Source organism: Meleagris gallopavo, chromosome 1, assembly GCF_905368555.1.
Source record: "Meleagris gallopavo chromosome 1, MGAL_WU_HG_1.1, whole genome shotgun sequence".
Taxonomy (NCBI): Eukaryota; Metazoa; Chordata; class Aves; order Galliformes; family Phasianidae; genus Meleagris; species Meleagris gallopavo.
Window position 1 is genome coordinate 6300913 of NC_139404.1, and position 11335 is coordinate 6312247.

General features: G+C 43.2%; 1 protein-coding gene across 1 annotated transcript; it reads left to right on the forward strand.

Annotated features, from left to right (window-relative positions):
- Window positions 1-83: 83 nt before the first annotated feature.
- ECHDC3 (enoyl-CoA hydratase domain containing 3) lies at window positions 84-5352 on the forward strand. The gene is made up of 5 exons (XM_085215761.1): window positions 84-296; window positions 493-614; window positions 2418-2515; window positions 3791-3991; window positions 4852-5352. Exons 1-5 carry the CDS (start codon window positions 175-177, stop codon window positions 5179-5181), a joined length of 873 nt encoding a protein of 290 aa, XP_085071887.1. The 5' UTR covers window positions 84-174; the 3' UTR covers window positions 5182-5352.
- The last annotated feature ends 5983 nt before the right edge of the window (window positions 5353-11335 follow it).

Sequence of the window (11335 nt, forward strand, 5' to 3'; positions counted from 1 at the left end):
CCGCTGCCGCCTCTGCCGATGCAGCCCAGGGCGCCGTAGGCGTTCCGCGCTGCAGGCGCTGCCTCCTGGCTCAACTCCCCGCTTTTTGAGCCCGGAGACGCTGCCGACCGAAGTCCCGCGGCTGCAGAGTCAGCAGCGCCGGGCTAGGGGTCAGCAACGAGCCGCACGGAGCTGATGGCGGCGGCCGCCGCGCTGTGGCGGTTGAGCGGGCCCTCGGCCCGGCCCCTGGCCGCGGCCTGCAGCAGCGCGGCGCGAGGAGCGGCGCTGACGCTGCGGCGGCAGGCGGGGGGCGTGCGGTGAGGCGGCGGGGCGCGGTGCCGCGCGGGGCGCACGGCCCACACGGGGCGAGGGAACGGCGCTGTTCGGGTGGCGGGGGCCGCGGGGGAAAGTTCCTCCGTGTCCGTTCTGAGCACCGCAGGCTTCCGAAGGCGGACACGCCGCGGCCGTGTAGGGGTTCGTCTTTCACCGAGGCGCTCGGCGTTTGCCTTGCAGAAACATTATCCTGAACGACCCCGGGAAGCGGAACGCCCTGTCCCTCTCCATGCTGCAGGCGCTGAAGGAGGACCTCCTGCACGACGTCAAGAGCAAAGAGCTCCGAGTGATCGTCATTTCGGGTATTGCCTCCGTGGGGAGCTGAGCGAAGCGGGTGGCACGCGGGGTTCCGTGCGGTGTAGGGCTGAGGATTGCACGGAGTTACTGAAAATGGGAACTGAGGGGATGTGGTTTTCATGCGCCCTGCCAGGAGCCTTCCCTGGTCAGACCAGCCTGCTTTGACTTCCGTGTGTTTCATTCCTCCTTCTGGAACATGGCATTGACAGTTGATTGACTTTTGCTTTGTTTTTGTTGATAATTAACATGGGTAGAGAGAAACGCTGTTGAAACACTTGTCAGAATGCTGGTGTGTCCGTCAGGTCGCAGCGCTGTGTTTGCAGAATCAATAAGCCACGTCTGGTAGCTATCAAACTGAGAACAAACAGTTCTGGGTGCTGGCTTTCATGCAGAAACAGGCTGAAGAAGTCTCAGCAGAGTTCTCATGGTTGCTGTCAGTCTTCAACGCAGACTTTGTAGCGGAGTCCTCTTCAGTGAGGCAAAAATGCAGATGTGATTAATTTCCAGATGATGTCGCTGTGATGCAGTGAGCTGAAGGATGTTAACTGTGTGGTTATTGCTAAATGCTGTTATAATAATCTGGTCTGTAAGAAATGCATAGATGAGGTGGCATCTTCATAGTTATAGTTGGAAATGTTGCATCCGTAAAAGTAGCTGAGAAGCTCTGAAGGATTAAGATTTAGGAGGAAGTTTTGCACACAGAGGGTGAAGCACTGGAACAGGTTGCCCAAAGAGGTTGTGGATGCCCCATCCCTGCAGGCATTCAAGGCCAGGCTGGATGTGGCTCTGGGCAGCCTGGTCTGGTGGTTGGTGACCCTGCACACAGCAGGAGGTTGAAACTAGATGGTCACTGTGGTCCTTTTCAACCCAGGCCATTCTATGATTCTGTGATTAAAAAGCTTTAGGTTGGTCTATTTTTATGGCAGGTATGTTCATAAGAAAGGAAAACTGTTGTAGATACAGTTATCCATAAAGGGTGCTTTGTTCTTAGCTGCCACTTGAGGAAAGCAAATCCAAAACATAGATTGACAGATTCCTGCTCTTTTTCTACCCAAGCCCTGGAGAAGCTTTTGGGGTTCCTTAGGTGAATATTAGCAGTGAAGGAACAAAGGGATTGCCCTCCTGGTTCTCCTCCAGCAGAAGAACCTTTTATTTGATTGTTAGATTAAATGCATGACACAGAAATCTGGATGGTGAGGTGCTGGAACAGGCTGCCCAGAGAGGTTGTGGATACCCTTTCCCTGGAGGTGTTCAAGGCCAGATTGGATGGGGCCCTGGGCAGCCTGGTCTAGTATTAAATGGGGAAGTTGGTGGCCCTGCCTGTGGCAGAGGGTTGGAGATTCCTGATCCTTGAAATCCCTTCCAACCCTGGCCATTCTGTGATTCTGTGATTCATTAAATCTTCATACAGTAAATGGGGAACGTTGTGTTTGTTTAGTGTGAGAGCAGAGCAGTTTGTTGGCACTCTGGCTGACCAGTTTGTGTTGTACCAAGGAGAAGTTCAGTGTGGTGTCTTACCAGAAACTGGGCTCAGAAGTGTAAAGAGCCTTATTTTTAACAGAGTTAACTTGAAATGGAGGTAGAACGAGGCCTTTGAAAATGTTTATTGGCATATCGGTTAAATGCTGCATTTGGCAATTCCAAGTCGTTGTGAAACCCAGAAGGAAATATTTAGGAACTGAGTGCAGATCTCCCTCCCCAGCCTCCTTTGTGATGACCATTGTCGCTCCTGTACCTTTAATGGGGTATTGACACAGCTCTTGGTTTCTTGATTAGTTCAGTCTAATTTTTTACTTAATTCTTCACAGCTGAAGGACCCGTATTTTGTTCTGGTCATGATTTAAAGGAGCTGTCAACCCAAGACGATGTGAAGCATCATACCCAAGTATTTGAATTATGTGCAGAGGTAAGCAGATATTACATGCTACCCTGATTTCCCTGGTATGAAGAACAAGTAGTGATGCTGGTTTATATTAATATCTGATGCTGGTGAAATTGTATTTCTCTTTGTGCAAATAAAAGTGCTAGATTGCCAACTTGTATTTTTACTACAATGGGTATCATCATGGTTGTGTTTCAGCAGTTTCCCCATGTATGTTAGCAATACTGTGTGGTGCAGTATCTGAGAACTTATTATTCTCTGCAGAAGAGTTTGAGACAGCTCAGAGTGTCACTTCTCCAGAGGCTTCTCAAGTACGTAACCATATGTACCAGGTGCTTGGGTTTTTTTCAGAGAAGCATTTGACTTTGAATTTCTATAGCTATAAGGAGCATTTATTTGTTTCCCTGCACGCCTGAATGTATTGTTACTCTTTTGTTCCCATCTCTCAAGATGAGATGAAAATTTTTTTTAAACAAAGTGAGGCAAAATCTGATGAGATTCAAAACTGAATGTAGGTAACTTAAGTAACATAAAATTTGCTGAACTTTATCTACTGGAGAATTTGAGGTAGCAATGAAAATTTTTCTTGCTACACTGTGCTAATGATATTTTTTTAAATCCAGATAATGAGAGTAGGCAGTTAAATAGCATTTTCTATCTGCAAGTACTGAAATTAGTTGAGTTTGTTGATCTCCACTGTAATTAAGGTGATCCTGAGTTAGAAAAGTTAGACAAATTTATCTTTCTTAACTTCTCCCATCTAAAGCTGGATAACCCCCTGCCCAGCTTTAGGGAGAGAGATTACCCATCCTAGGCAGACATCCAGTCTTGAGATGACTGTGTCTGGGTGAAATCAACCCAGGCTCAACACCATGTAGGAACCAGCAATAGGTTCTCCTAAGTCAGTTTTCCATTACAGGGCTGATGAATGTGGGGGTGATGTGTCTCAGATACCACTTTCCACATCCAGGAATACTGGGCCTGCAGTGCAGAGAGATATGCTAGCTTCATGCAGATTTAATTCAAGTGTTTTCACCTTTGTTTCTCGTGCTTTCCATTTCTATTGGAGTTAGCAGGACTAACTTGTGCTAGATAAACACAGCTGAGCAGCTACTGAAAGTGCAGTGGTTTTGTGCATTAAGGCACACTAAAAGTCAGTTATGCAGAGAGCTTATATCTTTGAACTCAAGTCTGTGATGCTGAAAGTGTGCATCAGTTCTGTGAAGCAGGTGCAAGTTTTAATACAGCCACTGCTTAACTTTGAGGACTAACTGGTCCCTTATTTTTGTGTGCATACAGGTTATGACTTTAATCCAGAGACTTCCAGTACCAGTGATTGCCAAAGTGAATGGCCTGGCCACAGCAGCAGGCTGTCAGTTAGTGGCAAGCTGTGACATTGCAGTGGCAAGTGAGAAATCACGCTTTGCTACTCCTGGAGTAAACATTGGATTGTTTTGCTCCACACCAGCTGTGGCCCTGGGCAGATCTCTTCCAAGAAAGGTAAGCTTCTTTCTCAGGTACTCTGAAATTTTGCAGTAAGTAGCATCCAATGCTGGGAGTTTCAGTTCCATTGCCTTAACTTCATCTTCCTGCAGTATGACACTCAAAATACTTTGTTGCCAAAAACATGCTCATAATGCTTTGGACTAAGGAAAAAATGAGATGACCTCTGCTTAGGGAAAGCAGCTTCCCACTGATGTGATTCCAACCAGCAGGAATTCGTATCAGCAACACACCAGCTCAGCAGTCCCTCTCCTTTCCAGCAGTCAGTGCTTTAGACAACGATGTTCTCCCCTTGATGAGAAACCTCTGAGTGAGTTCAGGACACCAATCCCACTGAGCTGTCAGTTCCTGCCAGGCAGTGACATTTCACTGCCAGCGTGATCTGCCTGGGTTTAGATCAAGTTACTGTAAATAGCATCTGAAACCCTCCTGTACCTTCTTCCTTAGTTATTTCCTACTGCTTGTACTACACATCTCTCACTGCATAAGCAGTAGTGTGATCTGTAAAGGCTCCATAAATGAGAAAAGAAATTTTGTGATCCACATAGATTCTCGTGGACGGACTCTTGAGGTACAGTAGAACTCTGCTGAGATGTGAGGCCAAATGGATGAAAGCTTCAACTTCAGATTTCCTATCCTAAGGCAGATACTTTCAGAAACTCTGCATTAGACTTAGTAAGGGCTTGATTACTTATTATTCTATGCAGAGCTTAAACTACTAAGCTAGATTGTTTGACTTTGTGGAGGATCCACATTTTTCTCTATTCCTACAGCAGTTAGTAGAGATTTTGAGCTTTTGGAGAAGGAAAAAAGCAGTGAGTTGAATTGACTTAACATGATTATCTTTTCTTGATCAGGTGGCATTGGAGATGCTTTTCACGGGTGAGCCTCTTTCTGCCCACGAAGCGTTAATGCATGGGCTTGTCAGCAAGGTGGTTCCAGAAGACAAGCTGGAAGAAGAGACCATGAGAATCTCTCACAAGATCTGTGAAAGCAGCAAATCTGTCCTGGCACTGGGGAAAGCCACCTTCTACAGACAGATGGCGCAGGACCTTGATACTGCTTACAAAATAACCTCTCAGGTCATGGTCGATAATTTGACTTTGAGGGATGGGCAGGAAGGTATCGAAGCCTTCATTCAGAAACGCAAGCCTGTCTGGTCACACGCTCAGGATAAGAAGAAATGAATGCTGTTTCTAAGCTAAGCTGTGTTTCCATGATTCTTCACACAGTTGCCTTTGGGAAATATATTTCTGTTCTTATTGAAAGCTAAATTTCTTAACATACACAATGCCAAAGCCACAATAAATTATTTCTTGTAAGTACATGTAATAAATTTTAAGAAAAATCAGACCAAATGCTTGGTTTTTTCAGCAATTAATCTCATCTATGGTTTCAGAAGTAACTCCATGCTACAAAAATCAGTTTGATGTGTCCCAGGTGATAGATGGAATCGCAGGAACTGGGAAAGAACTCAGATCACCCTGTTGAGTTACTTGCTTTGCTCACTGCTCCTGAGCATCCTCGGCATCGTGCTAACAGCCATCCTGCTGGCAGGCTTGCCTTTTATTTTGAACTGAAAAACTGCCACAGTGAAAAGTCAGCAGTTTTGTCATTAGGCCACAAAGTTACCACATGGAGCTAGAGGAAACCCAGGCCAAGTTTTATTTGATGCAGTTGCAGCCAGTCTGTTTCAGAATGTTCCTTAGTTCCGAATGAGAATTTCCGTTTGTCTCTATTAATAGAGAATTAAAGGGTTTGGACACACTCCAGAGGTGGTGGTAATACTTACTGTAAATGATTTGAATTCTGTACAGCATGTTACAGACAAAAGCCTCTAACAATAGCCCATTAATTCTTATGAGTATTACCTACTAATGAACTGTATGCATTTTTAGTTTGTCTCCTTCAGCCAGTCCTGTTGTTTTACCATCAGCTCAAATTAGCACTTGCCTCTAGAGTTCCAGCTCTAGAGAATTTTGCTGTTGACTCTTTAGAGGCTAAGCCTGGCTTGGGGTGTTCAGTTTCATGAAGCACACGCTGCAAAAGCTGCTGCCAGACACTTCAGCAGGCACTCTGACCTGGCAGTGTTTTGATCCAGTCATAATTCCAGGCTTTATCATGGAATCTTAGGCATGATGGTTTGAAAGCTCGGCTTTGTACTCAGAACTGGGCTTTACCAGCACTGTAAGATGTCAGCCCTGGATTTAATGTCTTGACAACTTCCAACAAGAAGCATTCAGCTGCTTTTCTGAATAGTCTGTACCAGCGACATGCAACTTTCCTGGTGGAAAAAAAAAAATGCCCACCATGAGCCTCAAAGCAGCAGGTTTTTGGCCATTGCCCCTTGCTACATAATCTGACATAAGTAAGGAAACCATGCCTTCATCATCACTGTATCTCACCTCAAGCAGTCACAGGCTGCACTTAGACCACACTTAGACCCCTCTGTGCCAGATTATGCAAATCCAGCTTCTTCAGCTCTCCTTGTAGGTCATGCTCTCTAGGTAATCAACCCTTTTGCATGAGCTGTGTCAAAACTGGTCTGTATTCCAAATAATGGCCTCACCAGTGCTGAGTAGAAGGAAATAAAATATTTCCTCCATCTCCTGGCCACGTTGAGCCAGCCAGTATTGCTCAGTATGCATTTTGTCTTATTTGTGATAAGAGTGCATTGCTGGCTCATGTTCAGCTGGGTATCCCCTCTAAGTGGGACTGCAGCTCTGCCTGCCTGGTCCTAGCCTGCACTGGTGTTCGGTCTTACTCGTCCCCAGGTGCAGAATCTTTCAATTCCCCTTATGGTCCTTCTGGACTGAAGCCAGGCCATTCAGTGTATCAGCCATTCTCCCAATTTAGCATCATCTGCAGATTTGCTGAGAGTGTGTTATTGGTGAAGTGATATCAATCCATAATGATCAACATGGCATGGCCTCTCAGAGATGATGTTTTTTTCTGAAGTTCCACACAGCTAAATTGTGATGGCTTACCTATTTCATATTTAAACAGTCTTCTAAGAAAATCAGTTGAATCACTGTGTGGGCACGTTTTTTCTCTTCACTGACAGCAAAAGTAACATAAAGTCTCAAGCCAGATCAGATGAATCCTACCTGTAGCTAAACTAAAACTACAAGGTGGGAACATCATGAATCAAGAGGGATTTTGTATGTAGTTGCAACAGCTCCACTTCAGAATGTCCAAAGTAAGGCCTTCTAGGAGGTGCTCAAGGGCAGGTTGGATGGGGCCCTGGGCAGCCTGATCTGTTCTGATGCCCACGGCAAGAGGTTGGAACTGAGTAGGTTTTAAGGTCCCTTCCAACCCAAGGCATTCTATGATTATACTAGTGAATTGTACCTGGAAATTTTGGAGCAAAACTTAACCTCTTCTTATGGGCCTACACATTGTAATTCAAACCAGTGATATTTCATTCATGTGCATGCAGCCCAGCAAAGCAATTCTTTTCTATCCACAGTCAAGATGAAAGAAAAAAGTGATTTCCAATTCTGCAGCAGTTTTTAATTTGAGAAACTTCACCATTAAGAACAGTTTGTTTCTATAGGAATGTGACAAATGCAGATGTTTTCAAAATAAAATTTCTACTATTTTCACTGAGAAGATTGAATAAGTTTTATATAAACTTACGTAGTTTATATAGGTTGGAAAATGTTCTAAGCAGTTAAGATAGTGAAGAGTTAAATCTGGAGCCCAATAACCTTCATCATGTCCTTTTTAATACGGTAAGATGCTGCACTCACTCAGACTGTTCCCCCATGCTGCTCTAAAAGCATTAGGAAACAGTAAATTGTTTAAAAATATATTTATATCTAATGGCTATGTTGCAAGTACTCAGCAAATCTCTACTGGCTCTTTGTTCCAGGCTTTTAGAAATAAGTACATTATCTGATTTTTGCAGAAGAGTGCTCTTTCCAACTAACTGCAGTAATAAAATGGTTTTGGTGGCCATCTTAAAAATGAATGACAGTTGAGTTGAATACATTCTTTCAGATATTTAGAAATTCGCCTTCTGAAAGTGATTGCCATACATACAAGACAGGGTTTGGTGTTACTGTTAATTCCTAGTTTTAATTTTGAAGAAAAACCCTTCATTTTTAAAGAATAATCACTTCATTTGAAATAATTATGCTGGAATTGAGTTGGACCTGGTCATCTTATGTCTACATGTGGATATGTTGAATTTGAATGGTCTCGTGAGACTCTTAGTGTCACAAAGACATAGAGGCATCCTCAGCGTTACTCACTATGAGTGGATCGTGGCACTAATGGACATGCTGCATAAAGGATGGCATACTTTAGCAACATGAAGTGGTGATGGGAAGAGAAGCTAAGTATCAAAAATGGTGAACTGCTTGTTTGTAGGGCAGGCTGAGGGTAGGTATCTTTCCTTATCATTGGCCTTCCGTGTAAAATACCAAACCCCACAGTGCCTCAAGTTCCTTTGCAGTTCAGATCCATGGAAACTGAGGAAGCTGTTGATGGCTGCATTCAGGTCCTTAAGGATATTGTTTCTCTAGGGTCATGGTCTCTTCCAGTCACTGGTCTCTTACAAAGCACGACGGATGTTTGTGCTGTACTTTCAGATATTTAAAAGGAAAACATAAGTATATTTTAACTCAGTTTCCGGAGTATTTGTATTATTTCATGTAATAAAATAATTGTGTAATTAGTGATCATTAGTTCAAAAAAAATGGTGGCATCTGTAGGAAAATCTCCTCTTGCTTGAGCTGCTAGAAAGAGAAGGGCTTTGGAAGGCTTTAGAACATTCCTGCACTGGCCTCTGTGCACTGACAAAGCAACGTCATTTTTCATTTCTGACCTGTAATTTTTACTTTTGCCCATATCTGCCTCTATTGTTTAATTTAATGGACTTGCAGGCCATCCCTGGGAAACAGCATGGTTCCAGAATTGTTAATTAAGCTCTACAGCCAGGAAACAGCAAACCAAATGATAGATTGGGAGCCTTTCCACTGTGGCTATCTGTTGCCTAAGGGAGAGTTCATCCTAAAATAGCAAGGAGTCTATCCCTCATCAGCCATTCATTTTTATTAAAGAATCTACTCTCCAGTGGTCTGCCAGGTAATTAGCCTAGTTTCAAGTGACTCTAATAGCATGTGGCATACACTGAGCCTTCTCTGTAAACTAAGACTCCATCTGTGTAGAGCTTCTGGGATGCAACTTGTCACTGCAAATGACAGAAAGGAATGAGTTTCCTATTCGTATACACAGGAACAGCTGGAATGGAAATGCAGAAAACTCAAGCAAGGAATTGCCAGTAGGAATGTAATTACAGAATCATAGAATTATTGAGATTTGGGAAAGATGATAGTGAACCATCTGGCCACTGCCCTCAGAGTGTCAGTGAAGTAGAGGCATTACAAGATTGTTTGTCAGCCTTTGCCTGAAAATGTTATAGGAAATATATAGGCCAAATCTGGAGGATGTGGTCATATAATCACTCGTGCTGTAACCACAGTCTCCCTTCAATAACAAGTTTCAAGTCAGGATGCAGAGACTGGTGGAGTAACACACAGAACAAGGTCGTTCCTAATTCATGCACTTGGCAATATTGTGCCTTATCACATCATTTATGGGCTGAATGCTGAAGGTAGAGCCAGACTCAGGAGATGGGCAAGGTATTTATAATGATCACATTCCACAGAGCTGACAAACAGAATGGGAGTCTACATCATCCGGAATTACACATAAGCTTCCTGTGGTTCTCTTAAAGCAGCCCAGCACAGGATTCAGCAGACTAAGAATTAGTTTTGTGACGGTTTGAAGTAATCTCCATTAGCTGCAGAGGAGAGAGCTTGAAGATGTGTGCTGGAAAGACACAAAAAGCTAGACATATTTTACATTAAAAATACATGGCTGTCTCACTGGGAAAAGGCAGCACCCTACTTTCATGGTTCAGCTCATGATTTCTGAGCATTTGGACAGCAACACTGTGTCCTTCACAGAATTGCCTCTGGGTAATTCCTGTGCTGTCATTCTTGTGTTGCAGGTGGGGAAATGGGGGCCAAATGTGCTCTGTTTGAGGTCTCACAGTGAGCCAGTGGCATAGTAACAATGATATCCAGAATGCAGGCACCTGCTCCTTGCACTTCTTCAGCAGCAAAGGTTTCAGTAAAATCAGCAGAAATGCAGGGTTACCACGTGCCCTGACAGCCTGCAAAGGCTTCTAAGCAGGAATTATGAGCTACTGCATCAAAGGTCCCACATTTGACATTTATTGGCTTTTTGATGAATGTGGGGGTAATTTTACTGTCAACAGTTTCTCATTAGGAGCCTGGCAATGTTCTTTCTGACCATTATCTTGCTCAAAATTGTATCAGGTTGCTACAAAGAGCAGAGATTTTTTGTAAAGCCCATCTATCTCTGTAGCAACTAAATGTTCTAATAATTCTACATTAAAATAATTTTGTGGAAATGCAGGCTGCCTCCTCTAAACAATGAGAACAGACAAATTTTGAAACTTCTATGGGGACCTGAAGCTATAGGACAAAACTCATACTGCGATGAGTAGGATTCATTTTTCTTCATCTGGACAGCATTGCACATAGATTACACTAATTCTGAATTGAGCCAGTCATGCATCCCCATCCTGTTCTATGCATCTTTAAAAAGAGACCCCAAAAGAGACAAAAGCATTGGAGCTGTACATTTCTCACTCCCCATTGCATAACGAACTGTTTCCTGACTGTTTGTTGTCAGTGTTCCAGTTGTTTGTTTGGATATTTTGGACAATCTTACAGCTTCTATAAAAAGAAAGCAGTAGAAATGTACTTCTAATACCACTGTGTGTTTAGAAAGGGAAGAATCATTCATGAACCTTCATTATTGCCAACTGTAGTATTTTTCATTCGAAGACTTTTAAAATGTTAATATTAAACATTTGAATTCTGAAGTCATGATAATGGGAGCATCCCAGGGCTCCTCTATATTTATTTTTTATGGTTGTTATAGAGAAAAAAAGTGGAAAACAAAACCCGATGATGAAATAACAAATGAAATCTCTACTACTGAAATTGAAGCCATGGGCTTTGGAATATTAATTCATGACTGCTGAGCAGGGCCAGCAGCATAGGCACCTGGATATTTTAACATAGTTTTGTCGTAGCTACTTAGTAGAATAGATTCTAACTTTTCCCCCTTAGATGTGATACTGTTTTCAGGCTTTTAATGTTTTGGAGTTAATTATATATATATATATATATATAGTAGCCTAGGTCAAATAATAACCAAACTCTTTAAACTTACTTCCTCAGCAGTGCAAGTTAATCTGTCTGACTTAATACAGGTACAGGTATTGATCTCTACCACCAG